The 20,217-nt window shown below is 41.5% G+C and overlaps 1 protein-coding gene across 1 annotated transcript; it reads left to right on the top strand.

Annotated features, from left to right (window-relative positions):
* The first annotated feature begins 17,140 nt into the window (after positions 1 to 17,140).
* LOC307040740 (general transcription factor II-I repeat domain-containing protein 2B-like) lies at positions 17,141 to 19,757 on the top strand. Its single transcript, XM_079683865.1, has 2 exons — positions 17,141 to 19,147; positions 19,271 to 19,757. Coding segments are annotated over exons 1-2 (1,068 nt in total). The 5' UTR covers positions 17,141 to 18,080; the 3' UTR covers positions 19,272 to 19,757.
* The last annotated feature ends 460 nt before the right edge of the window (positions 19,758 to 20,217 follow it).

Here is a 20,217-nt window from a genome sequence, read left to right as displayed (position 1 = left end):
CAACTGCAGGCTGCTTCATTTTAAGCACACACACCCAGGGCCGTCCCTCCCTACAGGCCAATCACGCAGACTGCGTGGGGCCTCACCTTGCGGAGGGGGCCTCATCTTGCGGCTCACCTATGCGCTTATTCGGCGCAATTAGTGTGGTATCGCCGCTGCGAGGCTCCAATAGCAACCACCCGTCCGTAGACACTCACGAAATCGAGGGCCTCATCATATAACTTTGCGTGGGGCCTCAAGTTGGCCAGGGAAAGCCCCGCGTGCGCACACACACACACACACACACACACACACACACACACACACACACACACACACACACACACACACACACACACACACACACACACACACACACACACACACACACACACACACACACACACACACACACACACACACACACACACACACACACAATTATTCCCTATATTACTCATTTTATGGAGGAGATGTCCGGTCCACAAGGCGCATTACGTGTGTGTTTGTGCTGTGCTCAGTTCCGCTCTCTGTGTCTGTACGGTGTGTTTGTGAATGTCCGACACCGGCATTTGTTTTCAAATGACCATGAACAGAATTTACACACATCTGGCCCGGAGGCGGGTTTAGGATTGTAGGAGATCTGGGGATTATCCAGAATTTGGAAGTTGCTGAGCGGGGAGGGGGTTTATGCTGTGTGAACTCGCCAGAGCCTCGCAGCGGGGGAGTGCATAAAGCAGACTCTTCACACTAGCGAAGGATCACTTCTTCTTCAGAGAAGGCTACCTAGTATGCAGGCTACTGTCCCGCAGCTGCTGCCTATCTGTTGGACTCCGGTACTAAACATTACTCAAGAGATGTTTAAAAAAAAAGTTTTTGCTTTAACTTGTTAAACCCCAAGCCTGTTTTCCAGGTCTCAGGCTCGAAAATGACATTTCCAGAACAAATGACCATAACTACACTTCTAAAAGGGGAAAATTAATAATCTTTTTTCTCAAAGTAATGATAAACCTGTGAGTTGGATGTAGAAAAGTCAGAATCAATATAGATGTTTTTTTATTTTAAAGTAACTTCAGATTGAACATAGTAAAACACTGTAAATTATAGTGTCCGTCCAAAAATGATTTTTTACTTATAGTGAAAACTATCCTTGGATGATGGTATGGTAGACTAAACTAAAACACAGAAACACACTGTCTGTGTTTTAGTTTTTTCAGTGTTTCTGTGTTTCAGTGTATCGGTGTTTCAGTGTTTTTGTGTTTCTGTGTTTCTGTGTTTTTGTGTTTCCGTGTTTCTGTTGTTCTGTGTCTCTGTGTTTCGGTGTTTCTGTGTTTTCAGTGTTTCTGTGTTTCTGCGTTTCTGCGTTTCTGTGGGGGTATAATACGCACGTTTCAATACACATTTATCATACATCTTCCCTGTTATCCTCCCCTTGTTATAATGAAGACAACAGTGCATGTGAAGGATAATAAAGGTAATACACATGTATCAGACACGCTCCCCTTGCTATAATGAAGACAACCGTTTTTAAATTTAAAAAACACTTTTTTTATTTTTTAAAAGATTTCCTATTTACATTTTTTTTTTTAAATCAATAGTTATACTGATTGTAACATCCCCAGGACCGTCTCCGGCTTAGAATTCCCGAGATTACTGGAAATATCATGGAGTTTTTTATCACTTGAGTCAAAATATTCATGTGTATGCTATTTTTGACACAAAGATGCATTACATCTACAAACAGAGCATACAATGAGAACACATGATACACTTTTGATGTTTGTTTCATTTCTTCGCTAATGTTACAAAATGTTTCGGAAAATGAAGATTCCAGGACCACTTTAAATGTTTCGTTTACAATCATTTCCCAATGACCCGGATTAGTACTCAGAATGAACGATATCCAAAATGTCTTCTAGTTTACAAACTTCAGCCATTCTGTTTACACGGGGGTCACTATTCACTCCGTTTTCAATCGTCCTCATCACCACACTTATTAAAAGGGTATTGACTACATTCTGATCAATATATACAGTGCATTTTGCATAGTAGTTCCGCATATTTATTTTTAATTTAAAGAAAAAGTCAATGTATCGAAAAGAAAAAAAATACCTGGCTTCAATCAACCGCTGGTTATTAGTCTTCTTCTCCATCAAACTCGGTATGGATCTTTTCAGGTCTCTCCTTGAGGCATCTGCAATTTTTCAGATTGTGCAGAAAAGCCTCCGAAGCGCCTTGGATCCTCCATTCATCCGTGTAAATGTCTTTATCAATAAGAGTCTGGTCAATCTCAGTAATGAAGTCGGTGAGCCAAAGTCTTTTCATTAACGCATTGTAATTGCTTCTGAAGAAAAAATCGGGCATGTCATTCAGACAATCGTGTTGCCTCTGTGACTGACTCGGCATCCGTTGCAGATGTCTTCTCTGTACCGATGCATCACCCTCTCCACAATATCAACCAACACCGCTTTCACTGTGTCCATAACAGAGACGTCTTGGCCCAAGGAGCAAAATCAGCAGCAGTAGTACTGCAAGATTCGGGTGTCCAAAATGGTGATGATGATGGTAGTCCAGGAGTTTGTTCCTGGCTGCAACTCGCGGGGGAGATTTTGTTTTTCTCAGATCCATGGCTAGTTGTCAACGGTCGTCTTAGTGGGGTCGTTAGTTTTAGATGATTTGCTGAGTGGTGAGGGACTTATTGCGTTTAATGGGGGAGTCATCTGTAGAATTGAGAGTTTAAAAAAAAAAGTTCTTTAAGCTTTGTAGCTTTTTCATCTATCATTTCCAACCAAGCAGCAAGAGGTCAAATGTAAGAATAAGTAATAGTTTGTCATGATTTTACGGAAAAAGTCAAAAGTATAGTTTGTCAGAAAAAATATATGGAAAAGTCATTGTGTACAAATATTATGTTGAAAATCAACAAAAAATCTATTCATTACAAATTAATGAATATTTTACCCAGTTCTAAAGTTTTTGCACCCATTAAAGAAAACCCCATTCCTTACAAAGTACTTCATAGTATACCCTTTGTTAAGTGTTGCATACATTAAAGTGTATCTAAAGGTATCTTGGTAGCAGAAAATAACAAAAATATGTGAGGTTATCAGAAAAAAAAACATATTGTTTAACTGAACAAGTGTTTAAAAAAAACGGCCATTAAAAGAAACTGAATTCCTTACAAAGTACTTCATATTCTATCAGTTGTTAAGTGTTGCATACATCAAAGTGTGTCTAAAAGTATCTTAGTAACACAAGAAAGGAGAAAAAAGCATTGATGTCAACAAAACTGGATTGTTCCACTGAAATAGCGTTACAATCAAAAGTGCCTTTAAAGAAAATGTATTCAGACAAAGTATTTTATTTTCAAAAATGTTTAAGGTTTTGCATACATGAAAAGTGTAACTTACAGTTCCTTTGTGAGAGAATTACACACAAATCTGCCGAGTGTCAGTAAAAAAGTGTTAAAATCACAAACTTACCTTTAGAGAAACAGTCTTTAAGAAAAAATCGAATCAGACAATGTACTTCATTTTCTAGTTTTAAGGTTTTGCATACCTCAAAGTGTGTCTAAAAGTATCTTGGCAAGAGAAAAAAGCCAAAATCTGCCTTGGCCATTAAAAGAAACCGAATTCCTTACAAAGTACTTCATATTTTATCAGTTGTTAAGTGTTACATACATCAAAGTGTGTCTAAAATCATCTTAGTAACACAAGAAAAGAGAAAAAAAAGCATTGATGTCAACAAAACTGGATTGTTCCATTGAAATAGCATTAAAATCAAAAGTGCCTTTAAAGAAAATGTATTCAGACAAAGTATTTTATTTTCAATAAGGTTTTGCATACATAAAAAGTGTATCTTACAGTTCCTTTGTGAGATAATTACACACAAATCTGCCGAGTGTCAGTAAAAAAGTGTTAAAATCACAAACTTACCTTTTAGAGAAACAGTCTTTAAGAAAAAATCTAATCATGTAAACTCCAGAGAGGGGAGGTTTTCACGCTGTATAGATACAGTATGTCGTCGTGATGGTACACTGATGGCTGGCTTACGCTGCAAACTTCATCACCTTTTAACAAGTAAGTACACTGAACAAAAATATAAACCCAACACTTTTGTTTTTGCTCCCATTTTTCATGAGATGAACTCAAAGATCTAAAACATTTTCTATATACACAAAATAACCATTTCTCTCAAATATTGTTCACAAATCTGGAAAGATCTGTGATAGTGAGCACTTCTCCTTTGCCAAGATAATCCATCCCACCTCACAGATGTAGCATATCAATATGCTGATTAGACAGCATGATTATTGGACAGGTGTGCCTTAGGTTGGACACAATAAAAGGCCACTCTGAAACATGCATATTTGCTTTATTGGGGGGGTTTGGGGGGGTCCGAAAACCAGTCAGTATCTGGTGTGAGGGTTAGGATTAGGGTTAGGGTTAGGGTAATGTTGTGAATCGAGTGGCCTGTGTTCATCGTCCATAACATACGCCTGCCCATACCATAACCCAACCACCACCATGGGCCACTCGATTCACAACATTACCCTAACCCTAACCCTATTTAGGGGCAATGGATTTCCACTCTCGGGAGACGACCGACAGTGGTGCGGTTACCCAAAGTGACAGACCTATATTTAGGGGCAATGGATGTCCACTCTCGGGACACGACCGACAGTGGTGCGGTTACCCAAAGTGACAGACCTAATGTTAGCCCTATTTACAGGCAATGGACGTCCACTCTCGGGAGAGAGACCTCCAGCGTGTGTCCCTGCCATGGGGACTCTGTTTATTTCACACTTCCAGGACAGAGACCGGGGAAATCTCCTCTCTGTGGCCCCTCCAAGAGCCCCAAATGACGGACTAATGACCTCCAGCGTGTGTCCAGCAGCCGCTGATATGGACGGAAATCTGTCCGTTTCTTTAACATTTGAATGACCAAATGGACGGAAATCTGCCCGTTTCGTTAAAACGCCTGACTGGAGCTTGTGTAGGACCCCAGTGAGAGCTCCAGACTATGTGCACTGTGTTAGGGAACCATATGAACGGTGTACATGAGTGTTAAAAGTGCATTAAACTGTTTTAATTCAACAGCAGCCGCTGACATGGACGGAAATCTGTCCATTTCGTTAACATGAGAGACTGTGTGCATTGTGTTAGGGAACCATATGAATGATGTACACGATTGTTAAAAGTACAATAAGCTGTTTTAATTCAACAGCAGCCGCTGACATGGACGGACCCTCTGCTCAGTGCTTATATGCGGGTATCTCGTGTCAGCAGTGTGTTCCGTGGTTGCAAGCATTTCCCCCGCGTTTCAAGCACTTATTAATGGGTAATAAAGTGATATGTCTGCTCGTGCTCTGCCTGCTTATGTAGCAAGTGTATTAGCTGTAATTAAATGAGTGACATTCAGAAGAACTAGGAACGACTATGGAGTTCAATGTGTGTGAAAAATACAAAAGGAAACCAGGTATGCGTTACAAAATAGTTGTATTCAAGATATCAACAAGTTCATTCAAATTCACATGATTATTTTCAAGGAATAATTAGTATCTTCCCCTTTAAGCATTTAAATAAAAAATACATCTCTTAAATAAAATAAATACATTTCTGGTATAAATCTCTTAAATACATTTCTGGTTGCACAACATTTCTATATCCATTTCTATACAAAACATTAATCAGCAAAACAATCCTTCAGGGCCAAAATCCCACAAGGTTACACTTAAAGTAATTGGGATCAGTGAAGACCCATGCATAAGATATTTCTACTAGCAATACTATTTGCATGCTAACCGCTAGGTGCTAAGCTAACGGGAGCTATATCAATGTAGATTTCCTATTGAAAATGCTAACCGCTAGCCGCTAAGCTAGCAGGCACATTCCGGGCATTTTTCAATAACATTAAACATTTTACATACATTCTACCAATACAAGACTCACCGCTGATTGCAGCAATTGTTAACAAAACGTTAATCTGTTTAGGAATCGTGGAGGAATCCCTGTGTGTAGCATGTAGCATCAACGTAGCACTAGCATCACAAACGACCAGCAAAGGAAACGGAAGTGACCTGGCTGCCATTTATACTGATCTACAGAAGCCTGCTAGGATTGAAGGTTTTTAACCTGGGTTACACTTTCCCCCCCTGATCTCATGTACGTCTCGGACATGGACCTGGTTGTGTGCTAATTGGTTGCTGCAATGTGTGCACGGGAACTCAGTGTCTGTTAAGGCATATTTGAAGGCAGTAGCCAACCCATGAAAAAGTGTATGGAAGGTGTCTAATACTGGTTGTCCAAGTTTTGCGTAGCGAAAGTCGTTTTGGTGGTTTCCTGTTCCTAGTTGAACGTCTTGGAAGTTCATCCACATTGTCTGAAGTGGAGATTGGCAAGTCATCGTCTTCAGAGGAACGGGCCCTTTCCTCTTCAGCAATGTCTGCTTGTTCCTTTCCAGTTCTTTTCAGTTTAGAGAGGTTCTGAGCAGCATCCTCTGCTGCTGCACCAACAGGGGCTGTGCTATTGGTGGTTGGTAGTATTGTGCTGGAAGGAGAACTAATGGGATCTGCTGGTATGTCAAGTATGGTGGTGAATCTTGAAAGCTCAGAGATGGGCAATTCACTTTACCAGTACATTGGGGTTTCTTCTTCATCAATGTCGACGTGATTTTTTAGATGTTCTGTGTGGGAACGAGTTATGGGCTTGCTGATTCCTGTCGGAATTGGGATTTCTGGGGCAGATAGGTACCCACAAGGAAGAGGAAGATCTCTATGTAAGGTACGTTGGGGACTATATATTTTTTTCTGGTTTGACTGTGTAGACAGGCAATGTTCCAGCTCTTTTGACAACATACACTTCAGATTCCCATTTGTCTGATAGTTTATGTTTTCCTCTCAGACGTACATTTCTGACGAGGACACGGTCTCCAACCGAAAGATCAGCAGCAATGATATGCTTGTCAAATCTTATTTTGTTCTTCTGCATGCTCTTTTCTGCGTTTCCAGTTGCTATCTTGTAGCTTTCCTCCAAATGAGACTTTAAATCTTGGACATACTGAGAGTGAGATGTATGTTGTTTGTTTGTAAGAGGTAGTCCAAAAGCTAAGTCAATTGGTAGGCGCGGTTGCCGTCCAAACATGAGTTGGTATGGCGAGAATCCTGTAGCGTCATTCTTTGTGCAGTTGTAGGCATGTACAATGGGTTTCACAAAGTCTTTCCAATGCGTTTTGTCCGACTCTTTCAAGGTTCCAAGCATACTCAAGAGTGTGCGATTGAAACGCTCAACCGGGTTTCCTCTTGGGTGGTATCGGGTAGTCCTTATTTTATGAATTCCTGTGATTTGGCATAGTTCCTTTATTGTCCTGGACTCAAAGTCCGGTCCCTGATCGCTGTGTAGTTTGTCTGGAATTCCGTAGTGAATGAAAAAGTTTTCCCATAGACATTTGTCCACTATCCTAGCCTTCTGGTTGGGTGTGGGAATAGCAATGGCATACTTGCTAAAGTGATCTGTGATGACAAGAATGTCCTTAGTACCACTTCTGTCCGGTTCTAACGACAGATAATCCATGCAGACAAGTTCAAGAGGTCTTGAGGTTCTAATGTTTACAAGAGGTGCAGCTTTTTCAGGCAAAGCCTTTATTTTTACACACCTCTCACACGTTTTTATCTCTTGTTGTAGACATCAGTGGACATTCTTGGCCAATAAAATCTGGCACGAACCAAGTCTAGAGTTCTTTCTATTCCCATGTGACCCATGTTGTCGTGTAGACTGGTCAGGACTTGGTGACGGAATTCAGGTGGCAAGACAATCTGATGAGAGCTTTGAGTTCCTATCTGCCTCCTCCTAACAAGAATGTTGTTCCGGAGCTCCAAACGATTAAGTTCTCGGAGGAGAAGGGGCAACTCAGGGAGTTCATCCCTCAAAGTAGGTGGTACTGTTTCTCCATGTTCCAATTGAGAGATGATATGCCTGATGGTTTGGTCTGCTCTTTGTGTTTCTGCTAGCTCAGTCTCAGTAAGCTGAGGAGTGAATGAGGACTCAAACTGACTGTTTTTTACAAAACTGTCCGGTAGTACATCAGTTGAAGTGGACATGGACTGCACAAGAGCGATAGTATGGTTGCTGTCGTTTGAACTGTAAATGAGCTGTCTATCACAAATGGCTTGTATAGTGGATTGCTCAATGGGGATCAAAGCAGGATCAAACAGATGCTGTTGGGGGAATTTCCAAATTCTTTCCCTCTCCTTCATTGATTTCTGATCATCAATGAGATCACCATGTGGTCTGCGGGAAAGTCCATCGGCATCTGCGCTTTGTTTCCCAGCACGATATAGGATTTTAAAAGAAAAGGTGGATAGTGCTGCAAGCCATCTGTAACTGGTTGCATCCAGTTTGGCTGATGTTAGAATATAAGTGAGAGGGTCGCTGTCGGTCACCACTGTGAAAGGATTGCCATACAGACAGTCATTGAGGTTTTCTGTTACGGACCACTTGAGGGCAAGGAATTCGAGTTTGTGAGCTGGATAATTGGATTCACTACGGGAAAGTCCTCTGCTGGCATAGGCAGTTACTCTCTTAACTCCTTCTTGCTCTTGATATAACACAGCTCCAAGGCCAGTGGAGCTGGCGTCAGTATGAAGGATGTAAGGCTTTTGAGGATCAGTAAAAGCAAGGATAGGGCCAGTAGTGAGTTTATGGATGACTGTTTCAAAGGCATGTTGACATACAGACGTCCAACGGCCATGAAAAGGCTCTTTCGGATTTAGGTATTTTTCTGCACGTAACGTTAGTTTTAATTTCTTCTGTGACGGTGGATACCCAGACGTGAGATCGTGGAGGGGTTTGACGATTGCATAGTAGTCTTTTACAAATATTCTATAGCACCCAGCAAAGCCAAGAAATGATCAAAGTTCTCTTAAGTTTTTGGGTACTGGCCAGGTTGTGAGTGTTGCGACTTTTTCTGGGTCAGTTTCTACGCCATTACTGGAAACTACATGTCCCAAGTAGCGGACGGATGTTTGAAAGAAAATACACTTTTCAAGGGACAGTTTCAGACCAAACTCTTTTAGCCGATTCAACACTTTCATCAGCCTGGCTTCATGCTCCTCTAATGTTGGGGAAAACACAATGATGTCATTGATGAGGACGAGGACCTCTTTCAAATTCATGTCTCCAATACATTTCTCCATGAGGCGCTGGAAAGTGCTCGGTGCATTCGTAACTCCTTGGGGCATGCGATTAAACTCCCAAAATCCTAAGGGACAAACAAAGGCAGTTTTCGATGTATCTGCTTCGTCCATTTTGATTTGATAATATCTACTTTTCAGATCGAGTACTGAGAACCACTTAGAACCGGAGAGTGCTGTGAATGTGTCTTCAAGCATTGGCAGAGCTTAAGCGTCTTTTATTGTTTGTAGATTTAGTTTTCTGTAATCAATACAGAGTCGAACACTGCCGTTCTTTTTCCTAACCACCACAATCTGGGTGATGAGAAGGAAGATTCAGATTCCCGGATTACTCCTGATTCAAGGAGTTCCTGAAGATGTTTCCGTACAGCGTCGATGTCTTGAGGATGGATTGGTCTTGCTCTGTGCTTGAATGAGGTTTCTTCTGAAAGTTTGATGTGATGAGTAACTTTATCAGTTCTGCCAAAATCAAGATCATGTTTTGCAAAGACTTGTGGGATGCTATTGAGCTTTTCCATAATGCGATTTTTCCATTCAGGTGATAGTGGGGAGTCACCAAAGTCGAAACTCTGAAGTTTTGAGAGTCCAACGTCTGATGAAGAGGCTTGAATTGGATCAGAAACGCTGTGCTCCTTTAAGATTGTCTGAATAGCACTTACTTCTGCAACCACAGATCTCGCAGGGATGACAATATCGTGATCGGATTCATTCGTAATGACTACTGGCAACTGGCATGGCTGATGTCTGGGAAGGTCAACTAGACAGGATTTAACCATCAAGCCGCCAGGCAAAGAGAAAGAAGACGGATGCTCAACAAGGACAGATTTCTCCGACTGCAAACACTGTGAAGCGACAACTCCTTCCAGGACAACAGTTCCTCCTGCTGGAATAGTTTGTGGGTTCTTTCCATGCATTCAGATAATGCCATGATAACCATTTCTTGACTGCTTATGCCTTAGTTCCAGGATTTTCAACACAGCTCGGTATACATAAGGAAGACGAGGATTTTCTGGCACGTTGTGAACCAAGTATTTTTCGTAAAGGACATCCAATGTGTTAGTTCCAACAAGCACAAACGACAGAGAATCTTTAACATCAGGCACCACCAAGGCAAGAGTGTGTACTTCAACTGGTTCACCAACAAAGTCAACAGGAAAAGTAAGGTGAAGCTCAATGTAGCCCATGTATGGCACAGTTTGACCATTGTCTCCTTCAACTTCAAGAATATCCATTAAAGGTTTGATTTCTTGATCGGATAGATGCTTACAGTAGAAAGAATGGGGAACTGTAGTCACCTGTGAACCTGTGTCCAACAGACAATTAAATTGTGTTTCTTTTATGCTCACTTGTGCTGTGCTCTTAGTGCCAACGAGTCCTTTTAGTAACTGGTATGGATATGGAGGAAACCAGTTTACAGGACATTCATCCGCTGCAGCCCTCGTCTGTCCTTCCTCAAGGGCTGCATTTAGTTTGATGGATTGGAAGATGTGTTCTCTCCGTCCCACATCTGTTGCTTTTGTTGCAACTGCTTACGTTTTGCCATGACCAGATTTGGATTGGGTGTATTACTACATAATGTAGCAACGTGACCATCTTCTCCACACCTAAAGCAGTACCAAGGTTTAGGCTTGTTTGAGTGTTGTGTCATCGCAGTTCTCGCAGGTCTGGTGTTGAAACCACTTGGTTCAGGTCTTGATTGTGCCTGAGAAATCAAAGTTGTGACCTGGCTCTGCAGTTTATTCATCTGCGTTCTGAGATCCTCGATTGCCTTGAAGTCATGCTTTGAATTTGAGTCACAAGCGCAAGTGCTTTGTGAACTCACTTGTACTCGTTGTCTGGACGAACTGATGTGTTTTTTCATGCGGCTCTCCTTGGATAGTTGTCTGTCTTCTTCTGTGCGTAACAAGAGCAAAAGCTCTGAAAAGGAAGGAGGATTGTCTTTTTTCTGTTCAAGTTGTAAGTTTGTTATGACTGTGTTATCCCAGCATCCCAACAGAATTGTTTAATACGATGCTGTTCTATTTCACTTGTCAAAATGCCTCCTCTTTTGACGACAGAATTCAAGGTAAGCTGCAATCGCTGAAGGTAAGCAGACGGCCTTTCATCAGGGTCTTGGAGTGTGTTCAAGAATTGAGCAAAGAGCTCCTCTCCATCTTGGACAGTGGCAAAGGCTGAGTCAAGAACCTGTAAGTAGATGGTGGGTAAGACCTTTCATCACATCGGCTGCAGGAGACAACAAGCTCTCAAGAACTCGTCTGGTGACGTGCAAGGCAGACAGACTAGGATCAGCACTCAGTAATTCAATTTGAGAGCGCCAAGTTTCATAATCTGCTTCATTACTGGGTTTAGGGAATTTCCCAGAGAAGGTACGAAGTCAAAGCGGAGAGTGTGAATGTGAGCTTATGTCTTCCTTTCTCACTATGTGTTCAACCACAACTCTTTGAATTTCAGGTGGATTTAATTCAGTTCCTGAAAGAGAGAAGGTTCTTCTACTAGGTAGGTGAATAGGGTTTGTTGGAGGTGTTGGAAGTTGGATCTTAACGGATGGGTCCTCTTCAAAGTTCTCTTCCAGTTCCTCACCAATTTGACTCATCATGTCCTTTAACACTTCCTCAAAAGGTTTTCCACTATGTTTTGCTAGTTGTCTTAGCTCATTGAGATAGTGTGTCGTGTAGCTGCTGCCAATTTTGGCTGTGTATTCTAAAGCTAATGCTTTGACACAATAAGTGACGTCTGCCACCTCTCGTGAAGGAAGGTAATACGGCAGTAGGGGATCTAAAGCTGCTAATGCGGATCTAAGATTATATTCAACGATCAGGTTTTTGTGATATTCGCTATCGGGATCATCAACTGGAACTATTTTCTTAATAGACCCGTATTTCTTTAAACATTCAACAATTTCATCATCTGTTTTTGTATCAGTAAGACCGCTAATGATCACATAGGATGATACATCCACATCTAAAGACTCAACGAAATCCATTTGACATTTAAGTGTAACAAGATAACAGAAATGACTTAAGCCCCAACCATACAATGGCTTCACACTTATTGAGATCCTGGCTAGCTCGCCACTATGTAGCAAGTGTATTAGCTGTAATTAAATGAGTGATATTCAGAAGAACTAGGAATGACTATGGAGCTCAATGTGTGTGAAAAATACAAACTGAAACCAGGTATGCGTTACAAAATAGTTGTATTCAAGATATCAACAAGTTCATTCAAATTCACATGATTATTTTCAGGTGCCCAGTAAAGGCAAAAGACAACAAAAGAAAAGCTTCCGGGGTTCATTAATTTCCGTTTAATCCTACTTCACCATGTGGCAGGGAGGATAGGTTTAGAATCTTAGCTCGCCATCAAGGTCCATGAAAGGGCATCAGGTGCGGCAAGCACCTGGCAAAAATAAATATATCCAAACAAAAAACCTGACCTGTAAAAGGTCACAAGGAATAATTAGTATCTTTTCCTTTAAGCATTTAAATAAAAATAAATCTCTTAAATAAAATAAATACATTTCTGGTTGTATAAATCTCTCAAATAAAATAAATACCTTTCTGGTTGTATAAATCTCTTAAGGCGAGACACGGCAGGCAAAAACATCGTTTTTCATGCCCATGTCAATTTTGAGATTTTGTGCTATTTTGATTCAATAAGATGTTTTCTTTCAGGCTTTTGGAAGGAAAACGTACAAAATACACATTTAGGTGTTTATTTTACTATAGTTTGTCTATTTCCGTCGGTAGATTTCTCCTAAATTCACCAAAAGTTAGCAATCTAACGTAACATAAAGTGCCGTGACTGCTGTTTGCTCCATGTCATGAGAGGTACCGTTGGAAAGCTCAGGTTCTCCTGCACAATCTCATCGGATCCAAATATGGTCATTTCCTTTGTATCAGCAACCAATCGTGAAAGTACAAAGGGTTCATCTGACCAAAGAACGGAATCTTATTGGCTGGTGTCAATTTCTGACAACGTGATTCGTTCAGATGCGTCACGTGGTGCGCCATGACACTTCCTTGTTTATATTTGCGCTGAAAATTTAAATCTCAAAATGCCGAAACATCCGCGAAAAAATCGTTCAAAGAGAAGAGGACAACAATTGTCACTTGCACGTAGCAAGGGAGAAGACAAAACAAATGACCCCGAACCTGAAAAACCTTCACTTAGTGCGTCAATGCGCAAGCTGTCACCCAAAGAGCAGGAGGGTTTAGATAGCGCCACACAGCAGTGGCTGATAATACATGTAGCGCGGCTGAATGAACTGCTCAGTGGGTTGATTTGCCCAAATTGCGCAGGGACAGGGCTCAAAGTTAACATCGATCCGCAAAACCATGGTTTCTGTAGCAGCTTAATTTTAGAGTGCAGTCTGTGTGATGGTGGGTACCGCAAAAGTGTGTACACATCTACACGTCTTCAAGACGAAACCAGGAAGGATGTTGCTTTTGATGTGAATGTGAGAATGGTGCTCTTAGCGCACGAGTTAGGCTTGGGCTATGCAGCTCTGAAGAAAATAAGCAAAGTGTTGGGGATTCCTGCACTTCATCTCAAAACCTATCAGAGACATGACAAGAGAGTGACAGGTATAGAAACAGGATTGAGACCAAGAAAACTTGAACTATTGAATTCAGAGTATAACTTATCAGGACATTCAGTTGACTTATTTTTTTCTCTTATTAGTGGCAGAAATAGAGAGAGGCCTGGAGTCACTTCACAGGACAAGGGAGCAGGTCAGGCAGGCTTATGCAGATGTGGACCCAGATGTTGCAGAGTTGCTGAGGGAGGATGCAGAGGCAGTTATAAACATCAGCGTGTCATTTGATGGCACATGGCAAAAGCGAGGCTTCACATCCCATTATGGGATCGGTGTGTGCATTGACATCCTTACTGGATTGGTGATAGACTATGAAATCCTATCATCCTATTGCCATGGTTGTGCTCTAAAGGGAAATGCCAAGCAAGAGCAAAAGATTACAGAAGAGGAGTATGACAGTTGGCGACAGACACATAGTGATTGTGCAAGAAACTTTGCAGGGTCAAGCAAGGCAATGGAGCAGGAGTCAGCCAAGAGGATGTGGGCCAGGTCTGTGAATCGCCACCAGGTGCGGTACACAGAGATGTTGTCAGATGGGGATAGCGCAGCATTTAGGGAGGTGGTTGCACTGAACCCATACCCTGGGCATGAAGTGGTGAAATTAGAGTGCATTAATCATGCCCACAAGCGAATGGGTACAGCACTCAGAAAAATGAGTTCACAGAAAAAGTTAGGAGGGAAGGGTGTAGGGAAGCTGACTGCAAAGAAATGCAAAACTTTGCAAAATTATTACAGGGGGGCAATTCTCAACAACCAGGGTTCAATCGATAAAATGAAGGGAGAAATATGGGCAGGTCTCCTCCACGGCATGTCTACTGATGACAGCCCCTTACACACCAGGTGCAATCCCTCCTGGTGTTGGTATAGGAAAGCAGAGGATAATGGGGAAACACCTGGTAGCCACAAAGAACATGCTGGAAACTTTTTAAAGCGAGAGGTGGGGGAGAAGCTTATCCCTGTGTACCACCGCATGTCAAGTGACAGCCTGCTCCAGAGAATGCAGCATGGAGGTACTCAAAATGCCAATGAGTGCCTCAACTCTGTGATATGGGCGCGGTGTCCAAAAACGGTCTTTGTGGGGAAAAGCAGGGTTGAGGCAGCTGCAAGTATGGCCATCTCCACCTTTAATGAAGGTGCCTCTGCCATGCTGGCTGTTATGGAGAAGTTGTGGCTCCAGAGCACAGCTGTTACTGTCAGCGCAATGAGACAAAGTGATTTGCTGAGAATTTCAAAAGCTGAGGCCATTACATCTGCTAGTTTGAAATATAGGCGCAAGAGTCTAAGCACAGCAAAAAAGGTGAAAATACATCAGCAGGAGATGCAGGAGGGGCCTACTTATGGAGCAGGCATGGACTAGGGTGGCAGTTCTGCAGTGCGGGTGTTACTCAGTTTTCAGTTGTATTGTGTTTTATATGTTCTATATTGTTGTTGTTGTAAGTATTAGATTAGATATTGTGTCTGAAAATAGTGTCTTCCAATAAAAAAAATATGGAATTTGACAATACATATCTTTAAAGGTCGTTTTCTCAAAATGAGTTTTTTCTCCTACTCTGAGCACAAAATTTCCACTTCAGTAGCACGTAGACACACCAAACCTTCCAGTTATATTCCTATCCATATTCTGAAGGCTTTTACAGAAGGGTTTGTTCATTTATCATTCATAGCCTGAATTATATAACATTTTATACCTAAAAACATGGCGAAAATTGATATTTTAGGGCTGTTGACAGTATTTTCTGATTTATTTAGTGATAAAAAGAGATATAAAAAATCCCTTCTGTAAAAGCCTTCAATTCTAATATGACAACAAAATGAAACAAGAATTTTGAACCTGGCTTTATCCAATAAAAAAAATTCGTTTCCTGAAATGTGTTAAAATATGCGCATATTTAATGAGATTATGGCTAATTTGCATATTTAAACATGCTATTTCTGAAAACTTGTAATACAAAAAACAATTGCCTTATTGTAAGTAATTAACTGGAGAAATTTCTAGCTGATATCTTTAAGTTAAAAAAAATTACCCTATTCACCTGTAGTGTCTCGCCTTAAATACATTTCTGGTTGTACAACATTTCTATATCCATTTCTATACAAAACATTAATCAGCAAAACAATACTTCAGGGCTGATAGCGAAAAGCCCACAACAGGGCTCGACATTAAGGACTGCCCGATGGCCCGGGGCCATCTAGTATTTAGCTCGGGCCATGAAGCCTCACCTGCTGGTTGCCCGATCGGGCAATCTATTATACCAGTATCATGCAGCTCGCGGTTCCAGTAATGAGTGACCCGACAGTAAAACTAAACATATCTATAACTAGTTACGGTAGTTTGAGAGGTAATTAAAATAGCTACGTGTGATATTCTAACCTGAAGTGTGTGTTTTGTTCCGCTCACCGCTGCATGTGATCATGCAGAGCTGCGTGTCGACTCGTCAGCAGCAGCTGATCTCTCTCTCCCGTCAGATTAGACTTCACTCGCGTTTATGTCCATATCGATCAGATTCAGCTAGTTTTAGCTAATGATATGACTACCTGCTTATTAAAAGACACCGTGACCTAAACAATAAGTGTCGCTATGCAACTGGGTGAGGCCACAAAGTGCAGCATTATGCATTTGTTTACATGCCCACAAGAACCCCGAGGCATTAGCAACAGATCAACGCACAATCAACCCATACAGCACATCTCTTTCTCCACATTAAGTGTTACACATTAGAATTGACTACTCGTGTCTGTCACATACTCTTCTTGTCTGTCACATAAGTGGCGCAACTGACGCGGTATTGCGCTAAAGGGAAATTATTTTTGACCGGACATTTTGACCAAAGAGATTTAGATTTGCTTGCTAACGGGAACTCTGACGTCGCCATTGTGTGTGCTTCGCGGATGCACTCGGCTGCTCGGGTCTGCTCGGTCAGCTTCTGGATGAGGAGGCATTCCTTCGACCAACTTACAGTAGATAACATTACAAACATTTTTAACAGGGGCCATAATAGCGTAAATAATGTTTGTTTTGGCAGTTATAACTGCATGTAATGTTTTCTACTTTTTTACATCTGGGAAGGCATTTGCCTTCAACAGATGGAAAGTGTCTTGACCAACAACTTAAGTATTTATTATAGCTATGCAGGGCATGCAAGCGAGCAAACACAAACAAGTGAAATGAAGAATACAATTGAAATTGTAATATTGTGGTGGTTCATCTTATAATTCAGTCTATAGAATGCACCAGACAGCATCTAAGACCTGCAAAAATCTAAATGTTCTAGGCGCAGACGTGTCAAACTCAAGGCCCGCGGGCCAAATGTGGCCCGCGAGAGCTTAATTACATTACATTGCATTTTTTTTTTTTTTTTTTTAATTTTTCTTAATTTTTTTTTTTTTCTTAATAGGTCTGATTGTCTAAAAATAAATAAGTCAAATGCGTGCCGTGACCAAAAACTACATTTCCCACAATACATGCCGATTATGTTACCCGCGAAGTGACGGCATCCCGCCACTAGACTGCAGTGTTTCCACATCGATGCGATTTTCCCAACAAGTGGAATTGAGAAATACAAATAATGATCCCAAAATGTCCAGGAAGAGAAAAATTGATGCAGATGGAAGGGTGTTTCAAGAAAGATGGGAAGGCGAATACATGTTTGTGCTTCAAGGAGAAAAACCGGTATGTCTTTTGTGTTATGAGGCGGTGGCGTTTGTCAAAGAGTACAATCTACGTCGGCATTTTGAGACCAAACACGGAGGTAAGTATGCCAAATTTAGCCATCAAGAAAAACAACAAATTGCCCAAGAATTAAAAGGCAAACTGCGATCGCAGCAGAATGTGTTCGCGAAAGCCACAACCAAAAACAACGCGGCAGTGAAAGCTAGCTTTGTTGTGGCTGAAGAAATCGCCCGCGCTTCAAAGTCTTTTTCAGAGGGAGCGTTTTTGAAGCAGTGCATGCTGAAGGTCTGTGAGCAGGTGTGTCCCGACCAGATACAGACTTTTAAAAATGTCAGTTTATCAAGAAACACCATCGCGGACCGAGTTAAGGAACTAGCAGGAAACCTGGCAACACAGCTGGCCGAAGAGACAAGCAGCTACATAGCTTTTTCATTAGCTGTTGATGAAAGCACAGACAACACGGATACAGCGCAGCTATCTATTTTTATTAGAGGCGTGAAGTCGGACCTCTCTGTCACTGAGGAGCTGTTGGATGTGGCTGCCATGCATGGGACCACAACGGGACGGGACATTTTTGATGCGGTGGAGAAGTCCGTCAGTAAAAACGCATTGCCCTGGGAAAACTTGGTGGGATTAACTACAGACCTGCAATGTGTGGAAGAAAAGTGGGCTTGGTTGGACTAATGAAGGAGAAAATGCAAGAAAGTAACTGTCACACGCCTCTGATAACGTATCATTGCATTATCCATCAAGAAGCTTTGTGCGGGAAGGTGCTGGGGATGGATGATATAGTGACCACGGTCATGAAGACAGTGAACTTCATTCGGGCGCGTGGCCTGAATCATCGTCAGTTCCAGCTGTTCTTGCAGGAGATGGGCTCGGAGCACGGAGACGTGCCGTACCATACAGAAGTAAGGTGGCTGAGTAGGAGCAAAGTCCTCAAACGATTTTTTGAGCTTAGGGAAGACATTGCTCTTTTCATGCAGAGTAAAGGAAAACCCTTGTCTGAACTGTCAGATCCAAACTGGCTGTGTGACTTTGCTATGTTGTGTGACATAACCGAACATCTCGCCCAACTGAATCAGAAGCTGCAGGGACGCAAACAAGTCATCACGCAGATGTCCGACACGATCACGGCTTTCCAGCGTAAACTTGACCTATGGATGTGCCAAGTGAAACAGGACAATCTTGCCCACTTTCCTGTTTCTCAGAGCATCTCAGCCTCATGTCCCGGTACTTTCTCATGTGCTCAGTTAGCTACCAAACTGAGCCTGTTGATGAATGAGTTTGATCGGCGATTCTCTGACTTCAGACCACAGCACTCTGGATTTGCCATCTTTGCTAGTCCTTTCACCACCGACGTGTGCACTGCACCCCAACAACTTCAGATGGAGTTAATAGAGCTTCAAAGCGATAGTGGCCTGAGAGCAAAGTTCCAGGATGTTACAATCCAGGACTTTTACCGTCTACTGCCCCCTGCTTTCATGCCACAGCTTCGACTTCATGCTGGCCGTGTTCTGTCTATGTTTGGGAGCACCTATCTGTGCGAACAGATGTTTTCAATAATGAATCTAAACAAAAACAAGCACAGATCACGCATCACTGACGACAACCTCCACGCTGTTCTACGGATTGCTACAGCACAGGACCTAAAACCAGACATTGACACACTGGCCACGGAAAAACGGTGTCAGACATCTGGTCAGAAAACACATTGGTAAGCATTTGAAAAAACCTAATAATATATAATAAAATGCAATTCAACCAAGAAGAACAATAGTTAAACTATGTGCAATGTAATGATTGTGTTTGCATTTTGTTTTGTGTTTGTTATTTACAGAACATGATCAATGGATGAGGATGGTGGAGAGGGGATCCACATGGTGTGTTCAAGGACAGGCAGCATCTCCTCATCAAAAACTAACCTAAAAACTTGACCAATATAGTTGTGGACTGAGACAACCCTTATTTTGTTATTTTGAGTTTATTACATATACTACTTTATATGTGTAGCAATGTATTTAGTGTTTGCAGGTTTTATGTGTTTCTGCAAACAAGTGTTTACTGTAATCAAACCATCTCTCATGAGTTGGATGTATGCCCCCTGCAAGGCTGTGTGCAGCCATTTGTTTTTGTAAAATGCTACATCTGTCACACATGTTCTTAGCAGCTCACAATTGTTGGTTTTACAGTTATTTGTTATTTCAAGTTTTGAACAAAGTTAATGTCATAACTTGTGTTTGATGTTATTTTTCTTTATTCACTTGGATAGTTTGATCGTTGATTGATGGAGTAATATGGGTTTCATAACCTGACAAATTAAAAGGATTTATTTTATAATAACAGAGCAACAAGCAAACATATTTTTTACATCTCTGCAAATATATATGTAATATTTGTAACTTGAATAAGTAATAAATTCAGTTATTTAACATTAAGGAGTAGTTACATTTATTTTACATTGCATTTAGTTACATTGCATTTAGTTACATTTATAAGTTACATCTGGCCCTTTGAGGGCAACGATTATGCTGATGTGGCCCTCGGTGAAAATGAGTTTGACACCCCTGTTCTAGGGGGAGGCCACCCAAACCCTTCGTGCGTCATTTCGTCCGCGCGCATTTTTCAGGGCAATCTCTATTGGGCTCAGGGCCATCTGTAAATTAGTTTAGATGGCCCACAGGGCCATCTCCCAAAATCCTTAATGTCATGCACTGCACAAGGTTACACTTAAAGTAATTGGGATCAGTGAAGACCCATGCATAAGATATTTCTACTAGCAATACT

Source organism: Notothenia rossii (assembly GCF_949606895.1).
Source record: "Notothenia rossii genome assembly, chromosome: 5".
Classification (NCBI taxonomy): Eukaryota; Metazoa; Chordata; class Actinopteri; order Perciformes; family Nototheniidae; genus Notothenia; species Notothenia rossii.
This window is presented reverse-complemented; position numbering and strand designations above follow the sequence as displayed.